Consider the following 23,910-nt stretch of genomic DNA (forward strand, 5'->3'; position numbering starts at 1 on the left):
ATGGGAATGAGAGAGAAGTCAGGAAAAAGCAAGTCAGGAGCTCGACTTGGCACTGGAACATCTTGTGCACAGGAACTCTGTGATTCTATCCCTTTCCTTCTTGCTACAGTCATTTCCCTAGATTTAGCATTTGTGTCTAAAATAGGCTCCAGTTCTTTTACGGCTAGGTAGAACTTTTGTGGAGAGAAGGGATCAAGCTAGCTGACTACCCACATTGGCTGAGGGAGGGAGCCAGGAAGTTCTGATTCTGACTTAATAAGTGGGGAAATGGGGCCTGTCCCATCTGCCAGTCTCTGCCACAGACCTCAGAAGAGAGCTTTGGAGTTCTGACTCTCATTTTGAGGCACTAGACCAACATGCCTGGGACCCAGTAAGGTCCCTTCAAATAAAAGACAAAAGCACTATGTAACTATGTGAGTAGGACTGATTTCATGCGTCTGAAGATAGGACTCAAGTGTGGGTGTGGGAGCAAGGCCTTGAAATGCTGACAGGCCTGCAAGGAGGAGGCGGGCTCTGCCCGTGTGGGCAGGCTGATGCGAGGTGGTTTTGGAGAGGGCCAGAAACACAGGAATGATTCCGTTACGCTTGCCTTCGTTCCCTGGCTTTGGCTGTTCCCCCTCATCCCAGCACTCTTCAATGAACCTTTGTCTTGACCATGGACTGTTAGTCTTGGCTCCCAGCAGCCTGTAGGGACCAGCCCAAATCCTGAAGAAAGGCCAAAGAAGATAAACTAGTCTGGGGCAGAAGGGGGAAGAGCTTGAAGGCTTGGGCGAGTGAGACTGCATGATAGAGGGAAAAAGCACCAGTGTGGAGTCAGGGCCAGGGATTGAATTCTAGCTGGGAGACTGGAGAAGTCATTTAATCCCTCTGGGTCTGTTTCTCCTTTTGCAAAATGAGGAGTTTGGACTAGATGAGCCCTAAAATCAGACTTAGACCTGAAAGAGATGTTAAAGTCATTGAGTCACAGCTGTCCCTTGCAGGTCTAAAAGTAGCCTATTGGGTTTTTTTGAAACTAATTTATTTATTTTTAGTTTTCACCGTTCACTTCCGTGAGATTTGGAGTTCCAAAGTTTCTCCCCATCCGTCTCCGCCTGCCACTCCAAGACAGCGTGCAGTCTGATGCAGGCTCTACATATACATTCCTATTAAACATATTTTCACATTAGTCATGTTGTAAAGAAGAATTAGAACCAATAGGAGAAACCACAAGAAAGAAGAAACAAAAAAAGAGAGAACAGATAGAATGCTTCCATCTGCATTTAGATACCATAGTTCTTTTTCTGGATGGAAGTAGCATTTTCCATTGTGAGTCATTTGGAGTTGTATTAGATCCTTGGGTTGCTAAGCAGAGATAAATCCATCAAAGTTAGTCATCGTACAGTGTTGCTGTTACTGTGTACAGTGTTCTCCTGGTTCTGCTCCCCTCTTTCCAGGTTTTCCTGAAGTCCACCTGCCCATCATTTCTTATGGAACAGTAGTTCTCCATTACATTCATTATACCACAATTTGTTCAGCCACTTTCCAATTGATGGGCATCCCCTCAATTTCCAATTCTTGGCCAAAAAGAGCTGCTGTAAATATTTTCATACATGTATGCCCTTTTCCCATTTTTATGATCTCTTTGGGATACAGCCCTAGTAGTAGTATTGCTGGATCAAAGGGTATGCACAGTTTTATAGCCCTTTGGGCATAGACCCAAATTGCTCTCCAGAGCCAGAGTGGTTGGATCAGTTCACAGCTCCACCAACAATGAATTAGTGTTCCAATTTTCCTACATCTTCTCCAACATTTATTATTTTCCTGTTTTGTCATGTTAAAAGTAGCTCATTGTAAAGGCCCACTTAGCCTGCGGTGGCAAAGGCAGGAGACCATCTAGTAGCAGTTGTCTTCTATGTAGCTCATTTAATTCAACTTTCTTATTGTACAGATGAGAAAACTGAGGCCCAGAGAGGTGGAGCTTTTTGCTCTTTGTAGCTAATAAATGGCAGAGCCAGGATTTGAACCCAGGTCCTTTGACTCCCATTTAAATACTCTTTTCCATTACCTCAGAGCGCCTCATACTTCTCTTCCCCTTCCTGTTTGGGCACCCAGAGAATCAGACTCCAAAGCCATCTGACTCCCTTTCTCTTTAGTTGTCATTGGGTCCTTGTCTGCAGCTGATTGAATCCAGGTACTTACTCCTGGCTTTGTTCTTTTTTTTAAAAATTGTGTCTGCACATCTTACAAATCCTCAATGATTCCCACTTAAATTCTCTGTGATGTACAATCCCAGAAAAATTACTTCCTTAATAACTTTAATTCCCATGTACTGTGGCATCTGAGTCATCTTCTTCACTAGACTAGGGAGTCTGTAAGATACTTAGATCTGCCAATGAAAGCTGAGAGCAAGACTTTTTAGATTGTAGATTTCACAATTTAAGGAGTGAATCAACTTTTTATTACTTGTTGGATGGGAATGGGGTGTCCACTCTACCACAGTGTGAAGATGTTAACTTCATGGAGGAACTTGTGTGCCAGTTGATGACCTTGGGTCCAAGGATGACCTTGGAGGATGAGGGCCAGACTTCACAGCGGGCTTTTGACCAAGCCTTAAGGGGCCAAGAATGTATTGGCCTCATTAGAGAATTGAGCTGAAACAGGAGGGGTAAAGGTGAAGATGTTCCATTGTGAATGAGTGTGAAGTCAGGTTCTGCTGTTCCTTTTGGCCAAAACAGCTCTCTGGAGCTCCTTGGGTGCAGGGCTGGCATTTTCCTTGGCCCTTTAGAAAGCTGGATTGGCTTAGCCAAGCCACTGCTGCTCACTACAGTTGCTCCTGATCTAGAATCTCTCCAAGGTTTGGGGCAGGACAAGACACGAATACTTTTATCAAACTGCTCTGTAATCCTTTCCCTTTTGCTCAGGTTTTATTTCAGTTCTTGGTTTTTATACTGTGCTTCATGTCTCTGTGGCTCCTTAGACCGACTTTAGAGATGGATTCCAGGGGTTAATTCTGAGGCATGGGCACAATGGTGACATCCTGCACAGTGACAGAATTTGAGAATTGGAAGAAACCTCAGCAATCATCTGGACCAACCAGTCCCTGAAAAAGAATTTCCATAGGCTCCCCAATAAATGTTGTCTCCTCCTCCATCTCTGCTTGTGGTCCTTTTTCTAAATATCAGTATGGTTTTCTTTGACACCCTCATTTTCACTGGACTTCTAATCTTCTACCAGGGGAGAACGTATTGTGGAGACTATAAATCTAAAGTAGCTATGTAGATGTGTTGGCAGGTACCTGTTACCACTACACAAAACCTACCATGATTTACCAATGATGAAGTGGGAAGCTTGTACTACCTAATCACAGACCTCATAGGTCACATACTGTCCAGCTTGATTAGCCCAAGGAAGGACCACTTCAGCCTGGGGGCATTTGGGATAAGGGAAGTAATCTGCCTTCTCTGAAATGTAATTTAATCTGCCTTCTTTCAGACTATTCAAGAAAAATGAGGGCCTGCCAGGAGGAGTATTGCCATTTGTTTTATTCTATTTTTGAAAAAACAATCTCTCTTGTCCCCAAACACACAGACAGAGCCATGGTGACAACAAGGGTAGAATTACTCTGCCAACATTGGTGCCGCCTTTAGGCCCATCATCCAAATGTGCCTCAGCTCTTGTCTCAGTGCAGGCCTCTTCTTCTTGGAGGAGACTCAAGCATTCTGATAACCAGGGACATGTTGCTTCCCTCCCTGGTTTGTTATTTTCAACTCTGTCTTTTGATGAGGAGTGCCTGGCTAAGGTTACCTGGCTTGCGTTAAAGAGAAAATGCCTGTTAAGTGGAAGGAACAGGAGGAGAGATAAGACCATTGTGGGGAGGGGGGGGGTTGTTTTAAAAAAATAAAGTGTGTGCATTTTTAGAACTATATGCTATAGATATTTCCTCTTACAGCCCTTCATCTAGTAATAATAGCGGCAGCAGCTAGGATTTAGAAAGTACGTTACCAATATTTCTTTTGATCCTCACAGCAACTCTAGGAGGTAGAGGCTATTATTGTCTCTCTCTCTCTCTCTCTCTCTCTCTCCTCTCTCTCTCTCTCTCTCTCTCTCTCCTCTCTCTCTTTTACAGATAGGGAAACTGAAATAGGCAGAAATCGCTTAGTGTCACACAGCTAGTGAGTTTCCAAGGCCAGATTTACACCAGGTCTTCCTGCCCCCAGACCTAGTCTTTGAGTGTCCTTTATGTGTGGGGCTATGTGCTAGGTGCAGACATGAGCTCTTCTCTGCCCACAGCTCCCTGAAGCCCTTAAGGCAGTTTCACCACCCTTCATTTGGTAGTGACCTTTCTTTGAGATTTCCATAGCATTTTATCAGCATCTCTCTTAGGCCCTTATAATGCACTATTTTGTATTATGGTTATTTGACTGCATCATATCACCCTGCCAAAGTGTAAGCATCACAAGGCCATGCATAGAACTTTAGCTAAACTTTCTATGCCATCTAGTTCACTTAATAAAGGTTTATGGAATTGATTGTGGGTCTCAGGAGGGTTTACTATGGAAGCCCTATGTCTGACAGAAAATGGAAATGAAAGATCTGTTCTTCCCTGATTGATAGAGTAGCCAAGTGAGAATGATACCAGAAGACATCAAATAAAGGCATTAGAGAGAGAAATCAGAAAGTGTTTTTTAAAAAATGGAACCTTTCTGTAATAGTCAAGTCCTATGTAATGAACTCCCTGTACAAATAAAAATCTTAAAGGAGCCAGGTGGTCTGTAATCAGTGATGTGCTGGTAAATGTTTGACAGCCAGCTTATCACACTTTTAAGTTTAATCTGTAAGCGATGGGGTTTGAACCCAAGTCCCCTGACCACAAAGCCAATTCTCTTTTCACTTAACTATATTGCTTCTATAAATGATTACTCTGTGAAGTCCATTGTACTAAATACTGAGTATGGTCATTCATGGATTCAGTGACTGAATAAAACTTAGCATGGCAATAAAAAAGAAAGTTTAATCTGTATTATTAATATGTCTTCATCACTTTCTTTTATGTGTATGTATATATATATATACACTTAATATTTTATTTTTCCCAATTACATGTAAAAACAATTTTTAACATGTTTTTTTAAATTTTGAGTTCCAAATTTTTTTCTTCCCTCCCTCACCTCCCCTGTCATTGAGAAGGCGAGCAATACATATTTCCATCTTAGTCATGTTGTAAAAGAAAACAAAGATAAAAAAACCAAGAAAAATAAAGAAAGTTTAAAAAAGTATGCTTTGATCTGCATTCAAACTCCATCAGTTCTTTTTCTAGGGATGGATAGCATTTTTCATCATAAATCCTTCAGAATTGTCTTGCATCTTTGTATTGCTGAGTGTAGCTGAGTCCTTCACAGTTGAGATCATACAGTATTGCTGTTACTATATACAGTGTTTTCTTGGTTCTGCTTACTTCACTTTGTATCAGTTCGTGTAAGTCTTTTCAGGTTTTTCTGAGAGCATCCTGCTCATCATTTCTTATAGCACAATAGTATTCCATTCCAATCATATACCACAATTTCTTTCACCCCAGTTGATGGGCATTGCTTCAATTTCCAATTCTTTGCCACCACAAAAAGCTGCTTTAAATTTTTTTTTTTACATATAGATCCTTTTCCTTTTTGTTTTTTATCTCTTTGGTATACAGACCTAGTGATGGTATTGCTGGGTCAAGGGGTATATGCATGGTTTTATAGTCCTTTGGGCATAGTTCCAAATTGCTTTCCAGAATGGTTGGATCAGTTCACAACTCCAACAGAGCAATAGTGTCTCAGCTTTCCCATATCTCCTCCATCATTTATCATTTTCCTTTCCTGTTACATTAGCCTATCTGATAGGTATGAGGTGGTACCTCAGAGTTGTTTTAATTTTCATTTCTCTAATCAGTGATTTAGGACATTTTTTCACAGTGACTTGGATAGCTTTGTTTACTTTATCTGAAAATGGCCTGTTCATATCCTTTGACTATTTATCAATTAGAGAATGGCTTTTATTTTTATAAATTTGACCTAGTTCTCTATATATTTGAGTAATGAGGCCTTTATCAGAGAAACTTACTGTAAAAAAATTTTCCCACTTATGGTTACTGTGTTTCCCTCTTATCTTGTTTTACCTCATTTATCCTACTCTCTTTTCACCCCTTCCATCCTCAAAAGTGGTTTGCTTCTGACTACTGCCTTCCTCAGTCTGCTCTCCTTTCTCCTATTCCTTTCTCCTCCTACTTTGCTGTAGGCTAAGAAAGATTTCTATCCAGCTGAATGTGTATATTATTCCCTCTTTGAGCCAGTTCAGATGCGAGTAAGGTTCATGTGCTTCCTTCTACTGCCCTCATCTTCCCCTCCACTGTAAAATCTCTTTCATATGATATAATTTACACCATTCTTCTTCTCCCTTTCTTTTTTTCCCAGTGCATTCCTCTTTCTCACCGCTTAATTTTATTTTTAAAATAATTATCCCATCATATTCAACTCATACCCATGTCTTCTGTTTACATATACTCCTTCTAGCTACCATAATGATGATAAAGTTTTTAAGGATATAAGTATCATTTTCCCATGTAGGAATGTAAACAGTTTAACCTTATTGAATCCTTTGTGATTTTTTCTTTTCTTTTTACCTTTTTGTGTTTCTCTTGGGCCTTGTATTTGAAAATCAAATTTTCTATTCAACTTTGCTCTTCTCATGAGGAATGCTTGAAAGTCCTCAATTTCATTGAATGTCCATTCCCCCCCCCCCCCCGAAGGATTATACTCTCTTTTGCTAGGTAGGTGATTCCTGGTTGTAATCCTAGTCCCTTTGCCCTCCAAAGTGTCATATTCCAAGTCCCCTAATGCTTTAATGTAAAAGCTGCTCTCATGTTATCCTGATTCTGGCTCCACGATATTTGAATTGTTTTCTTTCTGGCTGCTTGCAATATTTCCTCCTTGACCTGTGAGCTCTGGAATTTGGCTATAATATGCCTGAGAGTTTTCATTTTGGTATCTCTTGCAGGAGGTGATCAGTGGGTTCTTTCAGGTTCTAGAATATCAGGGCATTTTTCCTTGATAATTTCTTGAAAGATGATTTTATCGTGGTTTTCATGTAATCCAATAATCCTTAAATTATCTCTTTGATTTGTTTTCCAGGTCCGTTGTTTTTCCAGTGAGATATTTCATATTTTCTTCTATTCATTCTTTTGGCTTTGTTTTATTGTTTTCTTGATGTCTCATGGAATCATTATCTTCCACTTTCCAATTCTAATTTTTAAGGAATTATTTAACCTTTCCTCTGATCTCTACTTCTCATGCCTCTTCAGATTTATCAGGGAGGATAGCCAAGGAGGGACCCAGGCCTTAGGGAGAGAGCAGTCAGATTGGGTGGAAGGGGCCATGCCAATGTCTTTAGTAGTTACAGTTTCTTCCCTTCTTCCCCTTAGACCTGGAGTAACAGCCAGAGTAAGAAATGGCTTCAGCACTTCCTATATACTGTACTTGAGAGGTGGTTTGCATGGGGGTTAAATAATATCTGGAACATTTGACCTAGAAAGACCCTCAACCTACTTAACTACCTCTTTACATTGGAGGGAGTGGAGAGTCTGCTCCAACAGCCTTGTTTCCAGATGAAGACCCTGGATTCTAGAGAGGTGAAGGGATTTCCACACAGTCACACAGAAAGAAATCCAAAAATGAAAACTCCCAGGAATATTACAGCCAAATTCCATAGCTCCCAGATCAAGGAGCCAGAAAGAAGTACTTCAGATATTGTGGAGCCACAGTGAGGATAGCACCTCTGTGCCAGGTACTGTGTTAGGCACTGAGATGTTAAAACAAACAAAGCCATCTCTGCTCTTAAATTCGCATTCTACTCCTAATACAGAAGCTGTTTATCTACATAAATCTGGCATCAGCAGTCCAGTTGTCTGGTACTTTTGAGGTACATTTTTCTGGGGAGAAGGGGCTAAGGGGAGGAGAATAGAGATTCTGAAATAGGGCCTGGCCTTGCTGCTACCAGTCTTTTCCTCTGGATACCAGAGGCAGCTTCTTTCATGAAGTGATGAACGATGGGGCGGGGGGGTGGGGAGGGGAGGTGCTCCTTCTGGGCACCCACAGAGGCAGGAGGAAAGTGTTTTCAGACGTATCTGTGCTTGGAAGCATTTGCTGCCTCCAGTGGTGCCGTCAGGGCCTTGCCATCAGTTGTGTAGTTCTCAGAGACATACTCCTTTCGCTAGTACAGGTAGAAAGTGTCAGACAGTGGTTGGCCTTACCCCTCCTAGTTTCTTCCTCTGGTATATCTCACTTATGTTCTCTTGAGAGGAGGTGGTAATTTTCATATAGGGTCTGCAATAGAAACTGAGTTTTCAAGTGTATTTAATTTTCATCAATAGCTTGTTTTAAGACAAATGCTGGATTGCAGTTTTTTCCTTTCCATGCCCAAGCAGGCATTCTGAATCATTCTGAGTGTGTTTGGAGAAAGGGTGTTCTGGGATCCCATGGGTGCCATTTAACGGATGGTGGCCAGTGAAGAGCTTTTGCTCCTATTTTCTCTTGCCCTTCTCTTCCTCGTGCATCAACCATAAGAAGAAAGATCTGTATTTCCGAGGTGCCACTTGTGGCCTAGAGCTCGGGGAGCTTTCTTTTGAGCCTTGTTCTTCCTTGGCTCATAAGCATAACCCAGGGAAATATCAATGGGCTAAGAAAGCCATGCTTACAGACGTCAGTGGCTGGAGGGACCCAACCATTCGGGCCCTAGGTCTGGGTAGCTTCCAGTAAGGTTCACAGTTCAGGCTGATCCTGGAGGGCATTTGGGGTTGAAGGTATTGGAGGGGTAGTTGTTGTCAGTCCTCTTGTTGACGCCGTTGAGTTTCTGTTTTTGCTTTTCAGTGGGAAATTGGTATCTCCAAAGTGGAAGAACTTCAAAGGGCTAAAGCTGCAATGGAGAGACAAAATCCGGCTCAATAACGCCATCTGGCGGGCGTGGTATATGCAGTGTAAGTGACCTCCAAAGCAGGGGCCTGGGCGTTCCGTTCTGGCAGGTGTCAAATCCCTGCTGGGGACCCTTCATCCAAAATCTCACTGTAGAAAAGAGCCCCTCCTAGGTAATCCCTGGAAACAAGAAAACCAGAGGTAAACTTGCAGTTTCTCTGTTCAGGCATGTATCCATAGGTAAGACCAAGGCAAGAGGGTGAGCCTGAGGATGTAAGGACAGACACTATCTTCTGAGCTGGTACCTAGCTTGTATCCCTGTTGTTCAGCTGACTTTTATTTTGGAGACTAGGGCATAGCAGTGCATTTGTCACCCTGGTGGCTCCTTCCTCTGCCCAGATACTGTGGGTCGGCGCTTCTCCTCTGATCTCTTACTTCTCATACCTCTTCAGGTTTATCAGGGAGGATAGCCAAGGAGGGACCCAGGCCTAAAGGAGAGAGCAGTCAGATTGGGTGGGAGGGGTCACGCTGACGTCTTTGGTAGTTATAGTTTCTTCCCTTCTTCCCCCTAGACCTGGAGAAACGGAAGAATCCTGTGTGCCACTTTGTGACTCCCTTGGATGGCTCTGTGGAAGTGGATGAGCATCGCCGGCCAGAGGTGCCTTGTCGGGAATCTGGGGCTGCAGGGGCTCTCTTCAGTACTAGGCACATGGGGGTCTCTGTACTGATACTTGAGTTTCTTTAGGACCCACATGATTTAAAGAGTTGGAAGGAGTGTTTGCTTGTTCTCCTGTAAGCATTTTGCTAAATCTTCTATGCACTCGCTCCAGTCTTTAAAGCTCTTTCTTTCTGTATAACATGACTAGTGTGAAAATATGTTTAATGAGAATGTATATGTAGAGCCTATATAGGATTACATGCTGTCTTGGGGAGGGGGCAGGAGGAGGGGAGGGAGGCAGTGAAAATTTAAAACTAAGGAAGTGAATGTTGAAAACTAAAAATAAATTTATTTATTTAAAAAAAAAGCTTTTTCTTTCCTTCTGGGCCCCTCTAGTTTTGGCAGGGCCTGAAATAGAAGCACAAAGCCATAATCTTCACCTTTCAACTCTAAGGGCTTCTCTGGCCTGAGAGATTAGGACCTTGTGCATGATGTTGTGAGTGTGAAATATGGCCAGGGGCTGGGTGCTCAGCTTCCCTCTCCTGGCCTTTATAGGATATTGAACATTTTCATTTTTGTCTTAACCCTGCTATAGTTTTTGCCTCTGATATCATCTCCTCCTTTCCCTTCCCCACATTCCAGGCCATCACCACAGAAGGGAAGTACTGGAAACGTCGAATTGAGATTGTGATCAGGGAATATCACAAGTGGAGAACATACTTCAAGAAAAGGGTACCCTATCCTTGGCACCAGAGAGAAGCAGTAGAGGCCATTCTCCCAGGGGCGGGGCTGGATGGTGTCTGTTACTGCTCCCAAGCCCTGTAGTCCATGGACTGGCAGTGAGCTATGGCAGATATTTGCAGGCCCCCAACACTTTTATCAGAATCTTTATACTTACAAACAGATTCTTGCTCATTCCACTTTGTTCCATCTTCTTGCTTTCCGTTACTCCTTGAGCCAGCCATTGAAGAACAGGTCACCAACACATTGAATCGTTACTTTCCCAAAGTGTAGTTTGATTGGGAAAACAAGGCCCTGGCTAAGGAGAGCCAAGTGTGCCGTGCTAAGAGCCCATTTGGGCTAGCACAAGCCAACTGGGCCCCATACTTTTATTCCTCAGTCTCCTTGCCTCTGACATGGGACTAAGACTCCCCAGAGGAAGGTGTGTATCTGGACAGTGACCGAACATCCTACAGACAAAGAAACCATCTCAGTACCAGTGACATAAAAACCCACGCCCCTCCCCCAGAAGGTCTTTGGTAACTCGGGCGTCCCTTTCTCCACAGCTACAGAAGCACAAGGACGAGGACCTGTCCAGCCTGGTCCGGGTGAGTGAACCTCTGGGAAGCAGAATTAAGCCAGTCACTCTTCAAGCCTCCTTTGACCGAGCTCGTTTCTGAGGGAAAAGTGAAAGCCACTTGCTCTCTTTAAAACAGGACCTAGAGAATCAAATTTGCTGGAGGCAGCTAGGTGGCACAGTGGATGAAGCCGGCACTAGGCCTTGGAGGCAGGAAGGCCTGAGTGCAGATTCAGCCTTAGACACTCACTAGTTGTGTGACCCCGGGCATAGAATTTAATCTGTCTGCCTCAGTTTCCTAAACTGTTAAATGGAGGTAGTAACAATACCTGTCTCCCAGGGTTGTGACAGGAATCAGATGACAAAATTCTTATGAAGTGCTTGGCACATAGTAGGTGCTTAATAACTATTTATTGACTGACTTCTAACTTAAAACAACAGGGTCTTTATCAGCAGCTCTTATCTAACACTCCTCAGGTGACCAGATGAGGCTTCTTGATGCCATGTAGTTAAGAATTCAGGTTTATATCTCCTTTCTTTTTTTTTTTTTAACCCTTTTGTTTTCTTTCTGCTTCCTCTGTGAGTAGGATGATGACCTGCTTTTCTGGCATAAGAGTGGGGATGGGTGGGACACCCCAGTCCCCATGGAAGAGGATCCGCTCTTGGACACAGACATGCTCATGTCGGAATTCAGCGACACCCTCTTTTCCACCCTTTCGTCGCATCAGCCGATGGCCTGGCCCAACCCGAGGGAGATAGGTAACTTGAGTCTCTTTGTTCCCCTGGTGGTTGAGGACTTCACTTGTTCCCCTTCAGTCCCAGTCACTTTCTATTCCAAGTTTAGCTTCTCAATTTTGCCTCCCTCCCTCCCCCAGGGTCTCTCTAGGGGTAGGTGCCTACCTCTTTTGAAGTTGGCATTTTGGAGATTGGGCAGTGTTTGGTGCCACTACTAGAGACTGAATAGTGAGCTGGATGGGCAATTAAACTGACCCCCTGCGGCATTTCTGCTGTTCAGTTCAGTCCATCAAGCATTTAGTGAGTTCTGGCTGTGGGCCGGGTACTGTTCGGTGCTGAGAGTACACAGACAAAGATGGAGCAGTCCCTGCCCCCTAAGAAGCTCCCCATTCTACCCAAATGTTGTCTTCTTAAGACCAATATGCTTAGGTATTGATGATTATGTTGTTTTATTTGTTCAGGAGAATCTAAAGCAAATCCTTAGTATATTCTTTGGACCTCATGCCTTCTTTCTGCTAACCTTTTTGGTTAGACACGGGGTGAGAATCAGAAGTTGGGGGATCTGAGCTGTACTGGGCTAAATCTAGCAGGTGTCTGAACTAAGTTCAGTATTGACACGATGAATCCCTGGGATTAGGGTCCCCTCAGGCTGCCTACAGGAGGCCTAGCCAGGCCGGATTGGATCCCGGAGCGGGTCCCAGCTCATTTGTCCATCAGAGAAGGGGGGTAGCCCCTGCACTTCTAGACTAAGTGAGATAAGGAGACCCAAACTTTTCAAAACACCAACAATGCAAAGAGTAACTCATGCTCTAGGGAGAATGAAGCAAACTCTTTTGAAGAAAGCTGTGCAGATTTACTCTGTTGCTTTTTGTGAGGAAGGTGCAAAACCATGGTCAGGTGTGTCCTAGCCTCACTGGTTGTTCCTGTCGTACCATTGCCTGAGCAGCCTAATTCAGCTCCTTTCTCCTCTCTTCCTTCTTGTAGCACATTTGGGAAATGCAGACATGATCCAGCCAGGGCTAATCCCTCTACAACCAAACTTTGACTTCATGGACACATTTGAACCTTTTCAGGGTAAGCACATGGAGCAGAGAAGGGGGCCTGGCCATGCCTCTCTTCATAATTCCCAGAGGAGTCAAACAGGTGGTTAAGTCCAGAGCACTGTAAAAACTGAGGTGACTTTGAGCTGTTCATGAGCAGCAGTGGGTACTCTCTACCATCTTAGTCCTTTCTCAATGGTACTGATGGGGAGGAGACATGTGTCTGGTCTTGGCTGGGCCTTGGCTGCTGTCCTTCCTTGAGCCTCAGCCTTGGTTCTGGCTGTGGACAGTTCTCCATCTGTGCAGCAGAGGGCACTGGTGACAGGCCTAGCCCAGCTGGGGTGTCTCAAAACAAGCCCTTGATCCTTGGACCTGAAGAGCAATTGAACCATAGGGTTGTGAGAGTTGTTCTGAGTGAGCCCTGGTGGGCCGTCAGGGACTGGCTCCATACTAAGAAAGCGGTCCCAGCGGAAGAGTTTCCAGCAAGGGTGAGCAGCTTCTACTTCCTGTTACCACTCCGGGTGAGGGGAGGCCTAGCACTTCTGACCCCAAAGGCACCTGTTTCTCTGTTCAAAGGCTTTCTGGGGGCTTTGGGATTTAAAGGGCCCTGACTTTGTCTTTTAGACCTGTTCTCATCCAGCCGCTCCATCTTTGGCCCTGCACTTGCTGGACCTACTTCTTCACCTGCAGCAGACCCCAGTAGTCCACCAGCACAGGTAGGGCTGTCCGTTTTCAGGGATTTTTCCACAGGCTCATGCCAGGGGCATAGCCATTCTGACTGTGACTTATAAGTAAAGGACTTTTAAATGTTGTAAGGAATTATTGTGAACCTTCCTTTTTGGTCCTGGAATAAGTGTGTGAGGTGGGATGTGGAGTATAATCCAGGTCCAGGTTTAGGGAGTACTTGTGCCTACCCCTGTTTATACCTTTTCATACTTCCCACCCAGCTAGGACATCTTGAATGGCTAAAAGATATGGATTCTGTTATTTCTTTCCCTTGCTTTTGACCAACTAGAAATCACACTCTAGCCCTGGGCAAAGCTTATCCTGGAAGGACAGGGTTGCAAAATCTTTATCACTCATTTCCAGCCTTTGGGAATATGGGACATCTGTAGATCCAGATACATGCCAGTATCCAAGAAGACCCCAGGTGCTGCTGTTGACCTTGATCCTCACATCTTGTAACAGAAGAGGAGGATTTGTGGGAAACTCATAATCTTAAGAGTTTTAAGATCCTCCATAATTGTGGAAGTGTTTTTGCTGTTGAATGTTTTCTCTCCAGGCTCCATTTTGGAGTCCAGCTTCTGTTGGGCACATCTGGGGAAGTTAAGACAAGTGTTACTCCCCTAGATTGGCAGTAATGTATTTGGGTATCTTCACTTTTGTTCTCTCTCTCACAGCAGTTGAATCTTTGGGGTCTCAGTTCAGGTTCTTGGAGCTTACGTTGTATTAGAAGCTGATGAAGAAGAGCTCTTTGACTCTGGTGTTCTCTCTTTTTTTCCTCAGGGGCCCATCCTGTCAGCTGGTACTCTGCCCACTGTGAGCCTCCCTGATAGCCTCATTGTGCCACCAGGGCCAGCCTCCCTAAGCCCCACAGAGAGGCGGAGCTGTGAGCGTGGGCCTCGACTTGGGGGCCCTTTCATCCAGCCCACAGACTTTGGTAGCCCTGAGCCACCACTGAGTGGTCCACAGACTTTCCTCCCAGTATTTCCAGGTTCCCTGCTCTCTCCCACCTCAGCACCACCATCATCTTCACCTGCAATGCCGTTAGTTCCCCCTCCAGGAGCCCCTCTGAGTGCCCAGGCTCCATCTACTTTTCTGCAGTCACAGAAATTTGGAGTTGGCAAGTCATCCTCAGTCATCACCCACACAGCCTCGGCTACACTCACCCATGATGCCTCTGCAGCTACTTTCAGCCAGAGCCGGGGCCTTGTGCTAACTGCACCGCAGCTGGCCCCACCAGGGCCAGCCTGTAGCCTGACAGTGCCTCCAGCAGTTGGGCCGACCCAATCTCGTCTGACTTTTGTCCACCCTAAATCTGTGCCCTTGGCTAGTGGACGGGCCAAGCAACCCCCTAAAATAGTGCCTGCTCCAAAACCTGAGCCTGTGTCCTTGCTGTTAAAGAATGCTTATATCACCCCAGGTAAGTAAAGGAGATAAACTAATGTGGGACCTTCTTGACTCACACGAATGGGTCAAAAAGCCGTATTCTCTTGATCCTTTGTTCTTCCTTTTCCAGTTCTTTGGGTGCGTGTGGTCCTTGTGGGAGCACAGGGTAAAGGCGTAAGATATGCTAGGCGTCCTGGGAGCTATCTTCCTGGGAAGGAATCCCTCAGCTGGGAGATTGGCAGGACTTTGTTTGGTGCCCTTGGTGTGGGCAGTGACTGAAGTGACAGGATGGCTCTTTGGAGTGAGGCTGTCCTGACCTTCTCATGCTGGTTCTTGCTGTTCCTGCTGTGCTCTGAGGGCCTTCAGCCTAATCTCCTCCTTGTTCTTCAGCTGCCTTTTCAGGACAACCCCAAGCAGTGATTGTGACCCCTGGCCCTCTGAAGAGAGAAGGGGTATTGACCTCTACGATGTCCCAGCCCAATGTGGTCATCACCAGGGTGAGAAAGCAGGCTCTCCTCATCATGGGATGCTAGGGAATCCCCTTCCCTCTTGGTCCCCTTGTTACTCCAAAGTATCCTTTTTCCAAGGAAACCTCCCTTCCCGTCCCACTCCAGAGTCGCTAGGTCCCTTGCCATTAGGACTAACCAGTCTTCCCCTCTCTAGCATGCAGCTGTCAGCAGGCAGCAAACTGGTCTGAAGACTGCCATTCCACTATTGTCACAGGCTCCTGGTGTCACCGAGTTCCATAGTGGCATCCTGGTTGCTGCAGACCTTGGCCATGCTACTAGTAGCCAGCCATCCCCAGCCTCCCGGCTCTTCTCCCCAAGTACTGTGCAAGAGTCCTTGGTGAAGGGCGAGCAGATCTCACTGCATGGAAGCGGTTCCCAGATTGCCTCTCCATCTTCCAGTGAGTGTTTAATTTGGGGGGGAGCAGACACCTGAAATTATGGGTAAAGAGAAATAAAAAAATGAAATACGAGAAAAAAGCTTTTTATTTCTCTAGTTTGACAATGTCCAACACTTCTTTGTAAGTTTAGATGAGATATAGTTCTCCCCCTCATAGAGTTTAGTCACGATACACAGTAATACTTAATACAGCAGTACATGATAAATGCCTTCTGGAGATATGAAAGTACTTGGTGAAGTCCAAGGGGTTGGGGTAGAGGAAGTGGTAAACTGCCAAGGGGTAGGAAGAGTCATAGCTCTGGTATCGAACTTCACCATCCTTCTTTGTAGAGGGGGAGGGGGCATTTGAGCGAGGCTTTGGTGAAGTAGGACGTTCCAGGCCTAGGGGACAAGGATCAGAAACGGCGTAGAGGTGGAAAAGTACAGAGCTGGCCAAGGCACAGAATGCTTGGCACAGTTCACATACCGTGGTACAGCAGAAAACCTCTGTGACCTTGGGCACATCACTTACCTTCCCTGTTTGTGAAGTAGGGGAGTGGACTGGATGTTCTCTGAGCTCCTGACCAGCTCGAGATCTTTGATCTTAAGGCAGTAAAGTAAGACTGGAAAAGCGGGGGGTGAGGTAGGGGGGTGGGGGGGGTGGATCGTACAGGGCTTTCAGTGCCTGGCAAGTGAGTGGGAAAGGAGCCATTGGCCATTTCTGAGCAGAGGCCTACTGACCAGCTCTAAGAAGAAGAATGATTAGTGGCTCCCTTCTGGCCTTTCCCTTCTTCTCATCCGTTACTCCCCACCACATAGTCTTCAGTCCAGTGTCACTGACCTGTTTGCTGGTCCATAAACTAGACACTTCATCTGTGGTTGTTTCCCAGGCCTAGAATGCTTCCCTTACTTCCTTCAAAGATTGGCTAAAATCCCACCTTTCCCAACCGCTCTAAACTCTGTTAATTATTTCCTAGTTTTCCTATTGTTGTCTCCCCCTATGAGATTGTAAGCTCCTTGAGGGCAGGGACTGTCTTTTGCCTCATTTTGTATCCCCAGCATTTATAGCACAGTGTGGAGCATAGTAGGCGCTTAATAGATGATGATTGATTGACTGACTGTCTGGAGAGAGGAAGAAGCTTTCTTTCAGGAGGCTGTTGTCCAGCCTGAACATCAATTTCCTCTACAGCATACTGGCCATGATTGTATAGCTTTGGCCTCAAGAGCTCTGTAGTACCTCCTGAAGCAGCCTGAATCCGGTTTTGGACACCTTGAATTGTCAGGAAGTTGTTCATTACACCAAGCCTAAATCTGATGCTTGGCAATTCCCAACTAGATGCATATCGTTCTGCCTTCTGGGGTCAAGCAGAGTGAATCTGAGCTATGGAACAGTTTCTCTTCAAACACTCAGAAGATTGCTATCTTGTTCACTCACATCTTTTTTTTTTTTCCAAGTTACACATTTCCAGTTCTTGCCACAGATCCTTAGATAGCGTGATCTTCTGAACCTTCACTATCTTGTCAGCCGCCTTCTAAGCCAGGCGTTCTTAACCCTTTTTGTGTCATGTACCCCTCTCGATCACAGGAAGCCTATATTCCCTGTTCAGAATAATGTTCTATTAGACAAAACGCTGATCTTTACAGTTCAAATAAAAGAGCAGTTGGCTCTTTCCTTTCCTAGAAACAAAAGATGAAGTCTTTCCTACAAGAAGCCCTGAGGGGTATAGATTTGTGTTTCAGCTAAAGCAAGTGGTGAAGACACTTAGGTTCTGAACTGAAACACCAAAGAAGACCATTTCCATACATACAGGTGGAGCAGTGTAAACTGTGAATCTCTACTCCATACATCTCACGCTTTCTTTTTTTAAAGAATAGAATGAATTCTGCACATTGCTTTCAGATTGTCCTACTTGTCTGTTCCTCCCTGCCCAACAACCTTTTGTTTTCTTTTATACATTTGGAAAATGTTACACTGTCCCCTCTTTTGGCCTTAGTGTTGCTAAGCTTTCTTTCTTTAACGTACTTCTCCCCTTACACACACACACACACACACACACACACACGCCTAGATAAAGAAAAAATTGTTTGTAACAAATAAACATGGTCAAAACAGATCCTTATAATGGCCTTGTCCAAAAATGTACCTCCTGGACCTTGCGTTCATCTCAGGAGGCAGATAACTTACTTCATGGAAGCACATTCCATCACCTTTGTGTACCAGTTTGTTCAGCCATCTAAGAGGCGGTCCGAGGCACCCTGTACATTCTAGTTCTTTTCTCTCACCCCCTCCCCAACTTTTCAGGATCAGGAAATTTGTTTTGCTTTCAATTGTTTGCTCCTTGCTATTACTCTCCTTCTTCCCCTCCCTGCCCCCAGTCTCAGCTCATTTCCCTGTTGAGCTAGATCTGTGTCTAAACCAAATTGTTTGGATGTTTCAGATGAGAGTGAAGTTCCTCTGACCACCCCCTCACTCCTTTCACCCCTTACTTCATGTTTGGGTGTTCCTCTTGCATCTGCAGTTATGAGAAACAGCATGTTCTACCCCCTTCCTCCTACTTTCCAACCCACCCCCAAGACTTAACTCCCCTGATACCCTGTGCAGAAGTGAAGGTTACAAGGGTTCCTCCTCCGCCATTATGTTAGCTCTGTGTCAGCGCACAGCTGGGTGCTTCCCCTGTAAGTTCACCTGTCCAGGGATCTCGGGATGTCTCAGCGCTCCTGGTCAGTGCAGATCTTTCCATCAGACATGCTCCAAAAACCTCCTCTCTTAACAGTCTCTTACCCTTAGAATCGAGCTACCTGAAGGGTAATCATTTTCATCTTTTGATTTTGTTTCGCCATTTCTTGCTGTCTTGTTGCACCAGTTTGTTTGACCCATTCTTGTTTTCAGTGAGTACCTTTTTTGGGTAAGGTTCACCCCCCACCCCCCACCAAGCTGTTGTTCTCCTGTTTTTTCCCTCCAGAGCTTTCATCTCTTCATCTCTCACTTTGCTCCTTCAAGGTTCATGCCGCCCTTGTGAAACATTCATTTTCCCTTTGACTCTGCTTACAATTGTCAGAGTTACTGTCTTCTTTTGGAGGACCTTCAGATTTGTAATGACTTTCTCTGTTTGTCAGTCTTCTCTTTGATTTCTTTCTCTCTTCAGCCTTAGTTCTTTTATTGGGGCTTTGTGCCAGGGCCAGGCTCTGCTTCCTGTGAGACTTAGAAGGGTGGGAGGATTGGCCTGGACTGGTCTCATCCTGAGTTCTGATTCTGACTTCTACCTATTGTGCTGAGAGTCTCCTGGATCTTTGCAGTTCAGAGCTCTCAATCTTCAGAACCCTCCTTGGCATCTCAGGAGAGAAGAGTGAGGTCTTCAGAGCCCCTGTGCCTCATTCCTACAAGCCTGAGAGCTGCAGAACTGTGCTTGTTGCTGGTTACTGCCTGAAACGTCAGAGGGCCCTGCTCTGGTCTTCAGACCATCCTGGGGTTTTCTCACAGAAACTCTCCATTCTTGCTGCCTCTTGACCCAAAGCCTTGCAGTTGACACATGTTTTGTCTCTGTCATACCAGCCCTGGATTTGCTGTAGGGACCCCATTTCCTATTTGTTTAGGAGTCGGCTGCCGGCTGACTTCTTGTGCAGTTTAGAGGTGGAAGAAATCATTTACTGTAGTTTCTCGTTGGATTTCTTGATCACGATTTGGTCTGGTGAGAACTTCAGGCTTTTGTGGGAGGAGATACGTTGGAACTGGGTGGCCTTCTTTCCATCCAGCTCAGAATACATATTCTGACAAACATGTCTATGTGGTTTTTTTCTCTAGTTCTTAAGAATCTTCCAGGACTCAAGAAAAGGAGCCATATGTACACAAATATTGATAGTTCTTTTTGTTTTAGTGAAGAACTAGAAACTAAAGAGATGTGCATCAGTTGGGGACTGGCTTGTAAACGTAACGGAACGCTATTATGCCCTAAGAAATGATGAAGGGGTCAGTGTCATTGAAACTTGAGAAGACTGGTCTAAACTGGTGCAGAATGGAGCAAGCAGAGCAGTGGTAACAATCGTGTAAAAACAAACCATCTGGAAGGAGCATTGATCAGTGCAGTGACTGACCGTGAGTCCAGAGCGCCGATGATGCCGTGGAGGAGATGGGCAATGATTGCAACAGCAGCGGCTGACATTTACCGTGTGCCGGGCGCTGCACTGAGCACGTCATCGCTTTTAATCTCATCCTGGGAGGTGGGGCGCTCTTACTGTCTTTGTTTTACAGATGAGGAAACTGAGGCAAACAGGTGAAGTGACTTGTCCAAGGTCATAGGACTAGTAAGTATCTGAGGCTGTATTTCAACTCAGGGCTTCTGACTTCAGACCCAGCATACAGACTGACACACAGGTGTTTGAAACGTGGCTAATGTGGGAATTTGTTTTATTTGACTATACTTATTTGTTATAAAGGTTTTGTATTTTTTTCCCCTCTTGGTGGTGGGGGGAGGGTGGGGCTTAGAGAAGATTGATTTTTGTAATAATGACACAGACCCTCCCAAATGGTATCCCCCAGGCCAAGCCTTTTGCTTTCCTTTTTCCTTCCTTTCCTCCATTTTGCGTTTAGTTTTTTCCTTTGCTTCAGGTTCATCCCAACAGTACTGTTATAAGAGCATAGTCTTAGAACTAGAAAGAACTTCAAAGACTAACGCCCTCATTTTACAGATGAGAAAGCTGAAGCCTGGGCTGCTGGAGCGACTTCTGTGGCCACCCAGGTAGTGAGCATCAGAGACAGAATTTGAACCCAGTTCCTCCACCTTCAGAGCCTGTGCTCTTTCCCCTATCCCTGATGGTGGCGGAAAGCTGAGGTGTCACACTCGCTGAGGGAAGTGTTTTAAGAAATAAATTTTTAAAAATACATTGTAGATAATGTTAATTTGCGGTGGTTTTCTAAGTTGCTTTGCTGTGGCCTGTGGGGATCCATTTCTATTTGAGTTTGACCCTGCTGCTCGTAACTCCTTTTTTCTTCTTTTACTATCCCCCTCCACTTGTGAATCATCATCTTGATCTCTGATCAGTCTGCTTTCTTTTTGACTTCTCCAGATGGCTACCACAGTTGCTATCTCTTTAAACTCTTCCATTACAGCACCATCATTTGTTGTAAGTATCTTTTTCAAGCACACGGAGTCCTTTGGTCCTTCCTTTTTCTCTTTCCTGCACACACAGTCAGTCTTTTCTGACTCTGAAGGCATTTTGTCACTTTCACTGGAAACTCCCAGCTGCTGACTGAACCCGCAGAGACTGAAAGGTGTCTTGGCATGTCACCCTGCTTGCCTCTCTCAGTGGGGCCTAAGATTGCATTGGCATTTTGGCTGCTGTGTCACACTCTTAACTCAGGGATCCTGTGGGCCGCTAAAACCCCCAGGTCTTTTAGACGAACTCCATCTACCCGTGTCCCTCCTTCATTTTCTATTAGTAAAATTATTTTTGTAAGTCTTAAGACTTGGTGCCTGTTAAATTCCATCTTAAACTTAGCCTCTGTTCTAGTCTGTTGAGAAGCTTTAAAGTCCTGATTATGTCACCCAATTAATGCTGTCTCCTGCTTTTGTGCCATCTACAAGTTTGATCAACATGTAACTTAGATGTTCTTCCCTAGGTAGAGGGGATTTTTTTTATTTTAAATTTTCTTTTTTATTGTGAACTGAATCATCAACAGACATGTGCATTTCAGTACAAAAACAAATTAAGATGACTATATGTGAAACCATGAACTTGCTGCATATGATTTGTAGATTTTTTTTAAAGTGCATATTAAATCCTAACACAAATGTCAGAAGGCCAAGGACAGATTAATAGGAAAACTCACTAGGGACCTGCTTCCACGATGTCATCAAATTTTCTGTTCTTACCTCACTTTTATCTCCAAATATGTCCCTTTGCCTGCCTCTATCCAGGGAGCTATCCCTTGTAACAAAAATATTAAACCGTTAGTGATTGTACTTGGGGTCTGTCCAGTCAACCAGCTCATATTTCACCCAGTTGTACAATTTTCTATCCCATGTCTCTATCATCTTAACAAGAGCATCATAGACTTTGTAATCTAGGTAAACCGATTTACAAAACTGACCTTGATCAATCAGTTTAGTAACCCTGTCAGAAAAGGAAATGAGAGGCTGCCAGAATCTGCTCTTAAAGTTGTCTTCTCGGGATCACAAGGACATACTTGTGTAGCTGCTAACTACCTTTCTCTTTTTAATATCGTATATCCTAGAATGTTACCAGAAATTGAAGTCAGCACTCTCACTGGCCCGTAGTTTTCAGACTCTGCTCTCTTACCTTCTTTGAAACTGGGACATTTGCCATTCCTTAGTCCCTGCCCTGCTCCTTGCATAGCGTTTCATTGCTGTGGAATGTCGTTTGCCTGGACTAACCAAGAACAGCTTGGTGTTCTGTTCTTCTCTCTCTTTGTACTGGGTTTCAGTTTCCAGTCATGTTCCATCCTTTCTGGTCCAAAAGCCATTCTCCTCAATGGATAAAACAGAAGTATTGACTCTTTCTGCCTTCTCTATGTTGTGTGTTATCGTCCCATCAGTCTCTTTAGGCAGGTCCTTCCTTCCTTATCAAAATTGTTTTACTTTCAGAATTTCATTCTTCATACCTTCCCATGCCTTACTCACCTGGCTTCCTCTGAAAGGGGTTAGGCTGTGGAATCCTACTTACTTTTTCCCTGAGCCTCTCAAAGTCTCTTCTTTCAAAGACTGTTGAAGAATGCTACCCCCTCACGGTCAGAAGGCAATGGACTTAATATACAAAATGAGACACACAATTTTTGGATATGGCCAATGTGGAAATTTGTTTTGCTTAACTATTCTTGCATGATACAGTTGTTTTATATTTCTTTTTCTTTTTTTGTTGGGGAGAGGTGGGTGAGAAGGAGAAAAAAATAATTGCTTGATAATTGAAAAAAATTTTTCGTAAAGGTCTGTTCTTTCACAGTGTATTCCTGGCTTTCCTCTCCTCTGTCACAAATTTCAGGATGGAGTGTCATATCTCCTTAAGGTTCCCATCACTTCACCTCAGCATTTAGTTAGTTCGCCTCGATGGTAATGATCAGGTCCAGAATAGCCGCCCCGCCTTAGTCATTCCTCCATTTTTTTAAGGTTGACATTTTCAAGACAGGCCTTTGGCAGAAAAAGAGCCCTTCACCAGGGGTCCAGATAATTCCATCATCATCATGATTCTCTCACTCCTGTTTTAAGCTTGTCATCATTTCCACAAACTCATCGATTTGTCTATTTCCTCTTTCTGTCCAGGTGGTTTCCACTGTGCCCTGATGACAGCATCACTGCTGTTAATGACTTTCTTTATCTTCACTTAAACAGTCTCCACCAAGCTTCCGCCCTTTGGTTCCTGGCTTTCCTCACATGAGTGTATCTTTTTAATATACAATGTTACTGCCTCTCTTTTTACCTATCCTTTTTTATTTGAATAAGGTCTACCCTTCCAGAGCCATGTTGTAATAATGGGTCCTATCCCAGCAATTTTCCATGATATCCGTGAGGTCAGACTTGTTGCCTAATGTTAAAATCTCTAGTGCCCCATGTTTGTGTATTTTATACGTATAACTGAGGCCATGTGTTTTGTGGTCTACTGTCAGCTTCTGCGTACCTTTATTGTTCTTGCTTCCTACGTTGTAGCTACTCTCTATGGAATTTAGCTTAGTGGACGTATTGCGTGCGTGAGTGCATACATAAAAGTTCTTTTCTCCCTCATTCTTTTTCAGTTTAAAGCTCTCTTAACTGATTTGCCAAGCTCCGGGAAAATACGTGGAGTTTTTTGTTTGTTTGTTTTTTCCCAGCCTTGGCACACTGTATCACTGACCAAGAGTTCAATTCCTTGTATTTGTGTTTGTCCCTAATGGGACTTTTAGATTAGTGAAATGTCAAGCTGATAAGATCAAATTGTAGAAAGTTCTCAAGGTTGTAAGAATGGGGCAAGAATGTTACATGTGGATTTCATCGTGGACAAATATAAATTAATGCATTAAAGGAAGAAATATCTACACTCAAAATGATAAGTTCTGAGTGCTCAGCAATATGCTAGAAAAGGATCTAGGAAGCCTAGCTTATTCCTAAAGACAAAAACTTATTACCTCCTGACCAAAAGTGGTACATAAATGTTAGCTATTATTTGGATGTCCATACTCCTGTCTAAGGTAGAGTTCAGATGGAATATCTGTTACCTTGGCAGCCTTTTTGGATTGGCATGAGGGCGGGCCTTATTCTGGGCCCATTGGAAATCATT

General features: G+C 44.3%; 1 protein-coding gene across 1 annotated transcript in view; it reads left to right on the forward strand.

Moving 5' to 3' along the window:
* The window catches only part of LOC118853395 (MLX interacting protein), a 61,324-nt gene that overhangs the window by 29,996 nt on the left and 7,418 nt on the right, over nucleotides 1-23,910 (forward strand). The window contains exons 2-11 of the mRNA XM_036763445.1: nucleotides 8,880-8,986; nucleotides 9,494-9,579; nucleotides 10,222-10,311; nucleotides 10,866-10,907; nucleotides 11,464-11,635; nucleotides 12,596-12,685; nucleotides 13,276-13,367; nucleotides 14,158-14,794; nucleotides 15,151-15,257; nucleotides 15,484-15,667. Of these exons, the coding sequence (XP_036619340.1) occupies nucleotides 8,880-8,986; nucleotides 9,494-9,579; nucleotides 10,222-10,311; nucleotides 10,866-10,907; nucleotides 11,464-11,635; nucleotides 12,596-12,685; nucleotides 13,276-13,367; nucleotides 14,158-14,794; nucleotides 15,151-15,257; nucleotides 15,484-15,667 (1,607 nt within the window). The remainder of the gene's footprint in view (nucleotides 1-8,879; nucleotides 8,987-9,493; nucleotides 9,580-10,221; nucleotides 10,312-10,865; nucleotides 10,908-11,463; nucleotides 11,636-12,595; nucleotides 12,686-13,275; nucleotides 13,368-14,157; nucleotides 14,795-15,150; nucleotides 15,258-15,483; nucleotides 15,668-23,910) is intronic.

This window comes from Trichosurus vulpecula, chromosome 1 (assembly GCF_011100635.1).
Source record: "Trichosurus vulpecula isolate mTriVul1 chromosome 1, mTriVul1.pri, whole genome shotgun sequence".
Taxonomy (NCBI): domain Eukaryota; kingdom Metazoa; phylum Chordata; class Mammalia; order Diprotodontia; family Phalangeridae; genus Trichosurus; species Trichosurus vulpecula.